This window comes from Pteronotus mesoamericanus, unplaced genomic scaffold (genome assembly GCF_021234165.1).
Source record: "Pteronotus mesoamericanus isolate MK-2021 breed Mesoamerican mustached bat unplaced genomic scaffold, CSHL_Meso_final contig_52, whole genome shotgun sequence".
In the NCBI taxonomy this organism is placed as follows: domain Eukaryota; kingdom Metazoa; phylum Chordata; class Mammalia; order Chiroptera; family Mormoopidae; genus Pteronotus; species Pteronotus mesoamericanus.
Window position 1 is genome coordinate 11,700,123 of NW_026555189.1, and position 12,863 is coordinate 11,712,985.

General features: G+C 51.9%; 1 protein-coding gene across 3 annotated transcripts; it reads right to left on the minus strand.

Moving 5' to 3' along the window:
* Positions 1–1,755: 1,755 nt before the first annotated feature.
* VPS4A (vacuolar protein sorting 4 homolog A) lies at positions 1,756–11,961 on the minus strand. 3 transcript variants are annotated; one of them, XM_054579269.1, is made up of 11 exons: positions 11,796–11,961; positions 8,574–8,685; positions 8,329–8,476; positions 6,912–6,970; positions 6,697–6,816; positions 6,038–6,194; positions 5,306–5,454; positions 4,935–5,016; positions 4,486–4,705; positions 3,331–3,471; positions 1,756–2,596 (listed from the first exon to the last, which is right to left on the minus strand). In XM_054579269.1, the coding sequence occupies exons 1-11, from the start codon at positions 11,814–11,816 to the stop codon at positions 2,495–2,497; spliced, it is 1,311 nt and encodes a 436-aa protein (XP_054435244.1). In that variant the 5' UTR covers positions 11,817–11,961; the 3' UTR covers positions 1,756–2,494. The 3 variants fall into 3 exon arrangements, with proteins under 3 accessions (XP_054435244.1, XP_054435245.1, XP_054435243.1); XM_054579270.1 differs by having other exon boundaries at positions 6,038–6,071; positions 6,912–6,973; XM_054579268.1 differs by having other exon boundaries at positions 6,912–6,973.
* Positions 11,962–12,863: the final 902 nt, after the last annotated feature.

Genomic DNA, 12,863 nt, shown 5'->3' on the forward strand with positions numbered 1-12,863 from the left:
CAGCAGAAGGGATTTGGTCAATTAGTTAAGACACACTACAGCCTAAAGGCAAATGCTTGCATTTCCAATAAAGAAATTCTCTTCCACCTCAGGAAGATGTATTAGCCACAAAAACCACACACAATCAGCATCTGGAGCTAATGACAGTGTTAGAAATCAACGTCCACAGTGAAAGTCAATGTAGGCAGACGGTTGAAAACAGAATTCCTGGTAGGGAAGAAGTGGATTTCAGGGTAAGCAGGTAGGGGAGGAAATTCCTCTGCAGGTATTAGTCATGATTAATAGCCTGTGAGGCTGCAGAATCAGTCTGAGGTTAGTTCAGCCTCAGTGGGTGCCTGAAAGCTGTGACTAGAGTTATGAGGAGGAACCACAGCAACGCTAAAGTTTCTGTAAAGCCCTGTGACTTGTCTAGGCCTTCAAGCAGTAGAAATGAGAAAGCAAGTTTAAAAATAAAAAAAGGCAAGGACCTTTCGAAGTAAAGGTAACTAGAAGTAGGTAAGAAAATAAAACTAAACACAATTAGTTAAAAATGAAGCAGTACAGGTAGGGGGCAGTGTCTCATCCTGGCTTCTAGTCCAGCAGTTACATATATAATTGGCGGCTGACAGCACATAACTAACCAAGAAATATGTGGGAACTCCAGAGCAAGAGGCAAATATTCCAGTTACAGTTGCTGCTTAAGTGTCATCTGGAGGTCAGGCAGGCTGGTGCTCCAGGTAACAAGGCGGGGCTAACCCACGAGCATTGGAGAAGAGCACTAAGCCTTCAAGAAACTAAATAAAACTTGGCTCAATTTAGCACACTCCTAACCAGATAAAAAAACCACCAGAGCACAAAGATAAAACGATCTAGGAGCTGGCCACATATGCAGTTGGAGACCACTGGGTTTTGCAGATACCAGTTTTGGAAGGGGGAGAATGGCTGGCCCCAGGGCCAGGCCTCTCCTGTGTGTTCACTCACATGTGCATGTGGTCAATGGGAGACAGCCCCTACTGCTTCTGCTCCGTCAGACAGCATTTCCTGGGCTGCCGACGCTGCAGCCACGGGTGTCTCACAATCAGGGGTCACAAATTCAAATGGCCAGAGTGCAAATGTGCGAACTGCACAGCACGTCACCATCTGAATAGGGCCATCCCTGCTCAGCTGCAGCTGATAGGTTGCCTCATGTGGATACAGGCCCACCATTACCTCACTGAATTTCTGTATCCTTTTTTTTTTTTTTAAAGATTTCATTTATTTTTAGAGAGAGGGTTAGGGAAGGAGAGAAGGAGGGAAACATCAGTAGGGGGCACCTCTCAAGCACCCTGTACTGGGGACCTGGCCCACAACCCAGGCATGTGCCCTGACTGAGAATTGAACCAGCAACGCCTTGGTTCTCAGGATGGCACTTAATCCACTGAGCCGCACCAGCCAGGGCTATTCTTGATTTTTAAGTGTTGGCAGCAGAGCAAACCAAACAGCTGCAGGCCACACCTGGCCCACAGGCCTCCCAATCTAAGACTCTGATCTGCAGGCTGGACAACAGAAAGAAATGCTCAAGTCTCTCAAAGACCCCCAGCCACGCTTTCAAGGCCCTGGGAAAAGAAAGGTCTCGCGAACCTGTCTGGAGGACAGGCCTAGGAACAGTGGCAGTTGGCGACATTCCTACTTCCTACTCTGCTGAAGAGAAGACAGCAGAGAAAACCAGGTCTTTCTATTGGAAGCATGGCCTTCAAAGAGCCCCAGACAAGAGTCAAAGATGAGATCACTCAGGTGGCTCAAGAAGGGAAAAGGATTTATTAGCCCATTTCCAGGACAGGGACCCGGGGCCAGTGGCTGGGTTCAGTGTTCTCACATTCAGAGGGAAGAAAAGGCAGCAGTGAAACCCGCATGACTGCCTCCACTCATTCTGATTCACACAGCTCTGTGCTCACAGCCCATCCTCTCCTCCTGCAGGGAGGACACAGGGCGTGGGATGCCAACCTAGGAGGGTGTGAATGGCTCGGCTTTACTCTTGGCCTTTACAGGCGGAGCTTGGGCTGGGGATCCAGGGCATCAGCCATTCTTCACAAGGAGCAAACTGGGTCTAAAACAGGCCATGGGGGCTCTGCAGGTCGCTGCACCAACCCCACAGCATGGGCTGCTCCCACTCCTTGATGCTTCCAGGTGATTTTAACTTTATTTATAAACAAGATGAAAATCCAAGCAGCATTAATTTAGGGGAACAAAAAGTTAAAAAAAAAAACGGGGGCAGGACAAGGAGTTGGTGAGCATCCAAGACGAAGAGGAGGAAGTAGGAAGAGCCAGTATCTCACTGGCAGCCGAATGTACTTCTGCGTCTCTGTGGCTGGGAGCCCCTTCCTTCCTGCTCCTTGGCTGGCGGCCAGACAGCGGAGGGGACGCTGTAGGGACTTTAGGACAAGCCCTGGAGCCCTGTCTGGCCACCGACATGGGGAGTGCATGAATTTACCCCAATCAACTTCCCACCTTCACCGTCATCAGAGTGAAGAAGCCTTTAACCCTCCTGTCCAAAGTCCTCTGAGAATTTTTTCACTTTCAGGAGGTCTTCTGCATTCACGGTGGGCCGAGTGGTGGCCAAAGACCGGAGCATGTCCGACTGCAAAGACAAGAGCATGTGGCTAAGGAGGAGCCAGGCTCCAGGCCCTCACCTTCCCAGTGTTGCAAAACCATGCCGTGTAGTAAGAAGAGACCTGCCTGGGAGGTCAGCCCGGCCCCAAATGCAGAGCCTCCTGTGGCTGCCTGGCTCCTGCCTGAATGCCTCCTCTGACGGGGATGCTCCTCCCCCCTGAGGCAGCCCATGTCATCTCCAGAGGGGCCTACTTCCAGTCTGAGGGAATCTAAGCTCCCATCACCTCGTACCTCCCGCGAGAAGCTATTTCTAACCGCACGCCCACCACACCAGCCACAAAGGCAGACACCTGCCCTACAGGACGGGCCAGACCACCGGCAAGACTAGGACAAGGAGAGGTCAAGACTGGCCGGGTAAGAGGCTGCCTGTGCAACTTTATCAGATCCCACGGTGCTGACATACATTTGCCGGTTCCTTCTGTGCACAAAAGAAGCTAACCCCATGGAATAAGGCAGTCACATCACCTGGTCTTTATTCTTTTTGCTGAAGAAAATAAAATTCTAATATTACGGCCTCCATCCTGGGCCCTAACTGAGTCTAACAGCAGGATCCCTAGCTACTCAGAACCCCAAAAGCCATTCTCCGTTTAGGAGGAGCCACAACAGCCTAGGACAGAAAAGGGGAGAACTTTATTTTTATTCTTGGACCCAAGCCCCGAATTTTCTGGGCTGTGCAGTCCTCTCTGCCAGATGGCCACTTACCATGCAAACCACAGGCTCTAAGAGTTTGTCACCAGGGACATCCATCCAAGTCATCTCAATGGCTCCTGGGTCCCCTGGTGAGCATGGGGTCAGGAGGTCATCAATCATAATGCTAGGGTTGGTGCGGGAAGGGCCACAGACCTGCAACCAAGCAGGAATTTGATAGGCTGAAGGGGCTGTCCCTTGGTTTTGGAGGAAGGGGCAGGACTGCTCAGATTTCTGGGTCCTGCAGAGAAGGTAATGGCAGGATGTGAACGAATGCCTGGGTTTTCTAGGTCATTGTCTGAGGAGGGAGGGACTCCTTCAAAACTCGGACTGAGTAGTCAAAGTGGCTTGAAGTCTGATTTCAGAGGTTCAAGATCAGCATGGTATTCCAGCCACTGTCCTCTAGAATTTCATTGTGTGACCTCAAATGCCTTGCTATCTTCTGCTTTATAATTAACTCAAATCTCGTAACGTAAAAAATGTTTTTCCAACTGAAATCTCCATTGGCAACATTCTCCCAAATAGCCAAAGGCTCATTCCCTCACCTTCTTCAATTCTTGACTGTCACCCAGAGTGGCCTATCCTTTAAGAGTGCAACCTGCCCTTGCCCCTCCAAACCCCAGAAATGCCAGACCTCCCTTCCCAGCTCTCTCCCTCACTGCCCTCCAAGAAATGAGTCAGTTTTGTTGCCTGACTCCCCTACTAGAAAGGAGGTTCCTGGAGGGCAGATATTTCTGTCTGCTGAGGTCGGTTACGAATGTCTCTCCAGCATCTAGAATGAAACCAGGCACATAGCAGGACTCTTGACAAGCACCTGACAGAGATCTGCTGCGTGGAGTTCCTCCTTACAGTGTGTGATTTTGAACCCACAACTTTTCAAACACTGAGTGGGGCCCACCACGCACATTAACGCGGCACTGACTGCGGGGGTGGCAGAAGTGACTGCCATGGTGCCCTGCCCTCTAGGTTCACAGTCTGAGACGGTCACATTCAAGCAAAAAGAACTGCAGAGGAGGAAAGAGCAATTACAATCCCACCCCTGGAACCCAAGGGCTCACTTCGCACTTGCCCTTGGTTCTCCAGGGGACCCAAGGTGTGTCAGCTGGCAAAGGAAGCAGGTATCCCCTTCCCTGTGACACTTTCTAAGCAATTCCCTGCTGGCTCACTCACCTTTTTGAAGTGTGTTGCTGACTGCACTTTCCTAACGGGCTGCATGAGGGAGTCCCGCACGATGATGCTGATGTCTGCACCTGAGTAGCCTTCTGTCTTCCGAGCCAGCTCGTGGATATTGGCATCCGTTAGGTTATGGGGAGTGCTACCCAGATGCAGGCGGAACATCTGGGCACGGGCAGCCTCCTCCGGCAACGGGATGTAAATCCGCTTTTCAAACCTAGAGAGCCAAGCACATGGCTGGACTTGAGAGCAGATGGAGGAGGGGTCTTAATGCAGAGGCACAGCGAGCCCCTCTAGAGCCAGCTTCACACGGGGCTCTGATCCTCATGCAGACACGGAGAAGCCTCCAGAAAAACGAGGTCAGGCCGCATCCCTGGCTACCAGTGACATGTTGACCACAGCCAGAGAAAGAGCTCCGCCCCTGGCTCCCACTGGGGGAGACTCACCTCCTCCTAATGGCCGAATCCAACACCCATGGGATGTTTGTGGCACCAAGAACCAGAGTCCCATCGTTGTTATTCCCGACCCCTGCAGACAAAGGGAAACACAGACGCTGGCTCAGAACACCAGCCAAGACCTGTCAGAGCCTGCGAGAAGGAACCTCAGGGGCTTCGTGTGCTCAGCTGAAGCTGTCCCTGTGCCCCATGCAGCCTATCTGGCTTCCCTGGAGAAAAGAGCTCTGATGCCCTGCCTGCCTCGGGAGGGGCACAGAGAGGGCGGGCAAAGGCTGCAGAGACCTCTCCATAATGAAGGCCTGAGGAGATGGAGCTGAGAATTGCTCCTAGAACCAGGGAGGAAACCCAAAAAGAACATGCACCCTGCATCTGGACCAAGAACTCGGTTTTGATCCTTCGGGCAGCCTCGCTCTCGTTTTCATTGCGGGATCCGCAGAGGGAATCCACCTCATCGATGAAGATTATGGAAGGCTTGTGCTGCCTGGCCAGCTCAAACAGGTTCTTGACTAGCCTGTGAAAGTGAAAAATGGGGCTAGGACCTGGGTAGCCGCACACAGGCCCAGCCAGAGTCCCAGTCACTTCTGTCGCCCTTCCCACGGGGAGGCTGAGACTCTTAGTCATGCTTGGGTTTCAGAAAAAACAGTGGCAACGAACTGTCTGGCAGCGCTGCACCAAGAGGAAGGGCAAGCCTCCGCCAGCTTCAGTCCTGGCAGCCCCCTTCGTTAGCTCTGGATTTAAAACAAGTCACTTCCTTTCCTCTCAGTCTGTTTCATAAACTGCCAAATGGGAGCTGGTGTGGGGGGTAAGTTAATTATATTAAGTCCCCAAGAGGATCCTCACCTGATAACGCAATTTTTGGGAGCGCCTTTCTCTTCTCTTCATGAAGACTCATCTCTCCCACGTTCCCTTCCAATCTCAGCTGTCCTGGTCAGGACAGTGCCCCACCCAGTAAGCTAGCAAGACACCCCTCTGCTGCCTACTTCCCCCTGACATCCAACAGTAGCGCCTCTCGGAGGTGACTCCACCGGCAGGGAAGCGGGAACACCCGCAGCTGCCAGGGATGGGAGCAGAGCAGGGCCTGGAGGCTGACTTACTTCTCACTCTCTCCCAGCCACTTAGACATCAAATCTGAGGAGGACACAGAGAAGAAGGTGGAGTTGTTGGCCTCTGTTGCCACTGCTTTGGCCAGGTAGGATTTCCCTGTGCCAGGGGGTCCAAAGAGCAATATCCCTCGCCAGGGGGTACGCTTGCCTACAGGAAAGAATAAGCTCAAGTTAGCTTTTTTCTGACTGGGGAAGGGAGACAGAAAAAAGCAGAGGGGCCTAGGTCACTGTAAATACAGTCAGAAATGAAAAGTTCCACAACACACTGATTCTAAGAGCAAAGGAGGAAAGGGAATGAAATGACCTGCCCAGAACTCGGTCTTAGCCCCAGGCTCATGACCCCTGTGACCCTGCAGAGTGACATTGGCACTGGTTCCTGACCCTGCCTACCCACTGGGATGGTCAAGTCAAAGTTCGAGTCGTCAAGGTGTTTCTGCCACCAGAGAGAGGCTGAGGATGAGATGACTGCAACGGGCAGGCCCCGGGGCCTTTCCCAGGGGGAGCCCCCAGGAAGGCCAGGCCTCGTCCCTGAAGGGGAAAGGAGCCACGTCGCCATCTGCTCCTGGACACCTTCTGAGTGGGAGCCTCAGGCTTGCTCCCTCAGAAGCCTGATATTTTTACATCTGGGCTTACAGTGGCTCAACTCTTACCTGTGAACAAGTGTGGGAATTTAATTGGCAATATGACAGCTTCTTTGAGGGTCTCCTTGGCACCCTCCAGCCCAGCCACATCATTCCACCGAATGTTGGGCTTCTCCATCACGACGACACCTACAGAGGGAGGCAGTACCTTCGACCCAGAGCCCCAACCCACCAGGTTCCTCATCAGGTGCCCCCCCCGGAGCCATGGGCCTCGAGCTTCTTACCCATCAGTTGTTCTTGCAGTTTCTTTTTCTCTGGATTATCCCCTTCACTGTCACTATCACTGCTGGGAAAGGAGACAGAAGATGACAGGCTGGAGCAAGAGGAGGTTGGTAAGGAGGATCTCAGAGCGAGGCCAGGCTCTGGCTGCCAGCACGGTGGTAAAGGGATGCTTTCCCTGCTCAACAGTGGGGACGGGCCCACCAACAGTTACCCCGAGGACATTCAGGGCCTATCATGCATCCTCTAGGAAACTCTCATAACCCATCCTTGTTTCTTCATTAAGGGTGGCATGTGCCCTTTCTATAGCCTGGTGAGGGACATGTGCTTTGGCTGGACTTCAAGAGCAGCCAGGCAAGGCAAGCAACTGGAGCTCTCACTGGCCTCTCATACAGCCTCAAAACCAGATAGCAAGTGGCTCTGACTTGGAGAAGAGGTAAGTCTTCTTAGGTCTACAGGGGAGCACCTGGAAAAGAAACACAGTTGCTGTCGTTCCCCTCCCCCCGGCCTAGACCAATCCCTATCTGGATATAAGTGACCTGCCATTCTCCAAACCCCTGCAGCCCCCTGGAGATGTCTGGCCTCCTGCCCCTTCTTGGTGGGTCTCTCCCTCCAGGGAATCCTCTGTGCCCAGGAGAAGAGCCTCTCACTGCTGGTGGCACAGCTGACGCAACACCTGCCTCTGTCCTACTCTGTGACCTTCCTGCCCAGGACCCTCCCCTCATCTCCAGGACACCACTGGCCTTTGTGCTCAGATAACTGGAATCTCTACAGCAGGCAAACCACAGACGTGAGGAGAGAAACTGCAGAGGGAACTCTGGCTTTGGAGTCCGAAACACAGGCCCCAGGTGTGAGTTGAGACTCCGTCAAGTTCCAGCTCTGTGACCTTGGCAGTCTCTGACCCTCTGAGTCTGTCGCCTCGTAAGTCAGATGAAGAGGATAACTGATGGCAACCGCAGCTGACTTTTATTTAATCCTTACTGCGTACCAAGCTCGATTCCCAGGGCTTCACCCCATCATCTCATGTGCTCCTTAAAGCAACACTAGGAGCGAAGTCCCATTATCTTCTTCCTCCTACCAATGAGGAGCCTGGACGCACGTGGGTTGGGGTTGGGGGGTCATGGCACTTGTCCAAAGGCCATACAGCTAAGAAAGTAGCAGAGCCACGTTATACTTGAAGGGTCTGGCAGAGTCCAAGGCCAGTAACCTCCACGCTGGCTTCCCGTCCCACATCCAATGAGATAGTGTACATAGAAGTATTCTGTGAAGTGTTTGACGAGAGCAGCTGTGGGCTGCCGTGCACAGAATTCCCCAACAGAAAGTCCAAGGCTGCATTAGCACCAGAAATGACAGCAACATAGGAAAAGGGCACATTCTTATGGGGACTCTGGCCCTGGTAGGTCCTGCACTCCTCATACTCACCCCTTGCTCTCACTCTGGTTCTCCTTGACTGGCTTCTTGCCGTGCTTCTCCTTGTTCCGCAAATAATCCTTTAGCTTCTCTGCCCGGTCTAGGTACTGCATGCACTTGGCTCGAATGCTCTCCTTGGCCTTGTCATTGTGTGCCTCATCTGCAAACGGAGAACCAGAGAGAGGCCCTGTGAGCCCCCAGGGCCCACCCTCCTCTCACGGGGGCTTGGTGGCTGGGAGGGCCCCTGTGTGACTCACATTTGATAGCATGTAGGAAATACTCCACAGCATGCTGGTAGAGCCGGAGCGCCTCCTCGTAATTCTTGGCTTTATCCTCTTCTGTGGCTTTTGTCACCAGATCAATGGCTTTCTGGAAGGCAAAGCAAACCGCTTAGTGCTTCCCAAGGAATCCCAGAAGCGCTTAGGGTACCTGGCAGGAGGAATATACTGATGAGAGCTATTGCCAGGCCTGGGAATTAGTCAGTCGCAGAACATTATGTTGGCCTACTTTTCCAACATCAACTGGAAAGGCCTTAAAAGGATGTTTTAAAAGATAGCCATCCCTCTTCACACCGCGCTCAACACAATGAAAGCAACCTCCTCCTTAGTCCTCACTCTGGATTTCAGGAAGTGGAAGGCTGATGAAATAGCTCAGGTTACAACTCACAGGGAAAGTCCAGTTTCTATTCGGTGCCTCAAGGGAAAGAGAAGTGGACCCTGACTCAGAGCCTGGAACACGGGAAACACTAGAACCAATTGACTCCTGTGTTGTTCAGCAGGGAGGCCAGAAACAGCACTTGACCTCAAGGGCCAGAGAAGAGCAAGCCAGCTAGAAAGTCTTTCATTGACCTGAATTTTATGAGATGGACTTAAAAGGACCTACTGGCCCAACCTGCTTGTCTAGGCTGAAAAGAGAAGACAGTTTGTCAAGTCAATCCCCAGGGAAAAGCTACTTAGACACATGGGTCAATACACCAACATCTCTAGTACTAAAAGTGCTGGCTTACCCCACAGGCATATATGTGCTGCCAATTGAAAGGAACAGGCCTCTGGAACCTTCTAAGAACTCTGGGAGAGTGTCTTTGCACATCTCATAAATCCTGTCGCCTGTGCTCTAGACTGAACTTGAAGCATGCCGGATCTTTCAGGCTGCCCTACACTTACATATCCAGTTTTAGAAACCACTTCTTCACCCACCCAGGGGGCATTCCCAGAATTATCATCCTCAGGCTGATACAGCACTAGACACCAGGCGGCCAGATCCCACTGCTACGCACACAGTTCCCTCCGCAGCAAACAATAAACCTCCTGATCAGCTCTTGGCAGGGCCCAGGCATTTGCGCAGCCCTTCCTCATCTGAAAGCAAGAAGTCTCAAAGAAAGACACAGATAGCTGTACAAAACTAACAGGGTAGGTCAGGCTAAGTTGACGTTAACTCACCAGTTGAAGAGATGAGGAAAGGTGAAAGAGTGCAGGCTACTATGTTCAAGCTTCAGCTCCCTCCACTATCTACAAATAGAGAATGGCTAGGAGCCCTGAACCTTCTGAATGGATTAGCTTAAACGTAGGCTTCACTTGTCACTCTCTCCCCCACGACAGCCCTTCAGGTAGGACATGAAAGGGATGTTTCTGTTCCCAGTGGTTTTCTTGTCCAGAACAAATACTCCAAGCTCCTTGGACTTTTTTGCTCTATACATCTTCTTGCTTAGGTTTGTCCTTTTGAAAGATGGGGATCAGAACAATTTTCCAGGTACGCTCTGTCCCTCGTGTGGCAGAGCAGGCCCATCTCTTTCTGCCTTCTTGATACTGTATTAAAGAATGCACTTAAGACTTATCTGCCAACCACATACAGTTTTTCATGTGCAAGAGGCCTCAGCTGCAATTTGGAGAGGAACAGTTTTGCATAACAGGAAAGTAAGGTGACAAAACTGCCAGCCCTGCCACACCTGTAGTAGCAGGTACTGCAAAAGATGAGGATGAAAGAAAAGGGCTGTGAAAATGTACTAACAGAGGAGCTGGCAAATTTTCTGTAAATGACCAGACAGCAAATATTTTAGACTTTCCTGGCCATACAATCTCTGTAGCAACGACTCAACCCTGCCTTGGTAGCCCCACAGCAGCCACAGACAATACTTAAACAAATGGGCAGGGATGTGTTCCACTAAAACTTTATTTATAGACAGTGAAATTTGAATTTCATGATTTTCATGTATCATTTCAGCCTTTTAAAAATGTGAAAGCCCACAACATATGTTACATGAAAGAAGCAGGTCAAAAGGACTTCATATTGTATACTTTCCATTTATATAGAATGCCCAGAATAGGCAAATCCATAGGGACAGAAAGTAGACTGGTGGTTGCTAGGGGCTGGGAAGGACAGAGGAATTGGGGGGTGACAGCTATGGGATACAGGGTTTCTTTTGGGGGTGATGAAAATCCTCTAAAAGTGATTGAGGCAATGGTTGCAGAACGCTGTGAATATACTAAAAGCATCGAATTGTACACTTTAAATGGGTGAAGAGTATGTTGTGTGAGTTACATCTTAATAACGCTGTTTTAAAAAAAAAAATGTAAAAAAAAAATTAGCTCACAGGCCATACAAAAACTAGGCAGGTGGCGCCTGCAGGTGGAAGTTTACCCACTGTTCCTGCTTTTTCCTCCACCTGAAGCAGCCATCTCTCCTCCACGTCCAGGATTCTGAATGCTACCCATCCTTTGATGACCCCGCCAAATGCTTCTCCCACGAAGTCTTGTCCAACTCTTGCAAGCTCTTGTTGGCTGTCATCACTTAACTGAGCACTTACTATGTAGATGACACCATGTTAAAAACGCTTTACCGGAACTAGAGTCACTGTCACAACAACCCTACTTCAGACTCCAGGATCACGTAACTAACCTAACTAGAGTAACGTGCCCAAGGTCACATACTAGTGTGAGTGGCAGAGTCAACATTCAAACCCAGGTCTGAGTCCGGCCCATGTTTATGTTTTCCGGCCCAGCTGGACTGACAGCACCTGGGTCAGTCACGCATCCAGGTGGCGCCACCCCAGCACCACCCTGCACAATCTAGGGAATGAATGAAGGGTCGTTGGCCCAGGAAAGGAAATCGGAGACCCGGGAAGAAGCAGGGGCTTGCTGGAAGGGAAGTAGGAGGAGGAGGAGGAGGGAGAGCGAGCTGCCGGACCGCGGGGCCGGAGCTGCCCGGGCGGCACCTGTGAGGCCCGGGTGCAGCTGAGCCCCACGGCGGGACCCGGGCACCAGCTGCATGTAGCGGCCTCGGGGTTCGGCCAGGCCAGGAGGGCCGGGCGGTCTGGACGGGAGGAGGCCCTCGGTTCCGACAGCGTGAACATAGAAACCAGCGCAGGCGGCCACAGGGCGGCGGGGCTTCGAGGAGGCCCCGCGCCCGCCCCGGCAGCCGGCGCGCAGGCCCCGCCGCGCCTCCTGCGGCCTCCGCAAGCCTGCCGGGCGGCTCCGAGGTACCTGGAGGGTTGACGTTGTCATTTCATCTCCCGGGTCCGCCTCACACCCCGCGGCGCTGCTTGCGGCCTCGGTCCGGCCTCCGAGAGCCGAGGTACTGGGTCCGGAGCGCGGATGGGTGGCTGCTGGCAGCCGGAGCCGCGTCCGAGAACGAGAGAGGAGCACGGCCCAGAGCGGTCGGGCCTGAGCAGTGCGGCTGCCCCCGGCGGCCACGGCCGGCACTGCAGGCACCGCTCTCCGCGGCCAGCCGCGGCCCAAGCAAGAATGCGGCGGGGGCGCGCCGGGGTGGGCCGGGGCGGACCCGCGAACTCTGCAAGGGCTGGGGTGCACCTGGGGGTGGAACGCGACAGGGGGCGAGGCCAGAGGCTGGGCTAGGTAGAACCTCAAGTACCAGACCCCACTTCGAATAAAACAGCGCCTGTAGTGTAGTTGTACTGGCACAGTAAACCTCAGTTCCCTAAGCTTTGTGTTCCTGATGTTCAATGGGTATACTAATAATCAGTATCTATTTTTTGTAGCTTTTGAGGGTAATGGATGAGCTAGCTAATATAAACAGTGTACTCCACAGTATTATCAGTCACTCGTAATTTATGATTCCCATGGCCCTGTCTAAAGGTCTTTTTGTTGGTGGTGGTAGTTTTTGTTGTTTTTAGAATTAACGCTTCTACTTTCCTCTTTAGAAAAAAGTGGTTTCCTTAAACCTTTATACTAAGGGCTTTATCCCAGTGTACTTCAGTATGGCAGGTTGGTTATTCACATTTATTCATTTAACGACATTTAGTCAATACAGACTATGGTGGAGCTCTGTGTAGTTTCTGGGGTTACAGCAATGATCAAAACAGCTCTAAGGGAACCTGCAGTCTAAGGAGAAAGATGATGTACATCAGGAAAAACTATGTAATATGCCTGTGTGTGAAGACCCGTGTACCATGCGGGCTTCTAACAGCAAGCTGCCCAAGATAGGGGGTCAGGAAAGGCTCCCGTTAATGAAGGGATGAAGGGGGTGGGGAAGAACATTCCGGGTTGATGGAACAGCCTGTGCAAAGACCCTGAGTCCCTGAGGAGGCCACT

What these genes read in the sequence shown, in the direction of transcription:
- VPS4A (XM_054579268.1), bottom strand. Translation starts at nt 11,816, where the DNA reads ATGACAACGTCAACCCTCCAG. An exon ending in TGGCTGGGAGAGAGTGAGAA is followed by an intron (nt 5,455 to 6,037) that starts GTAAGTCAGCCT and finishes TCACTTTCACAG; the next exon opens with GCTAGTCAAGAACCTGTTTG. An exon ending in GTTCTTGGTCCAGATGCAGG is followed by an intron (nt 5,017 to 5,305) that starts GTGCATGTTCTT and finishes CTTTGTCTGCAG; the next exon opens with GGGTCGGGAATAACAACGAT.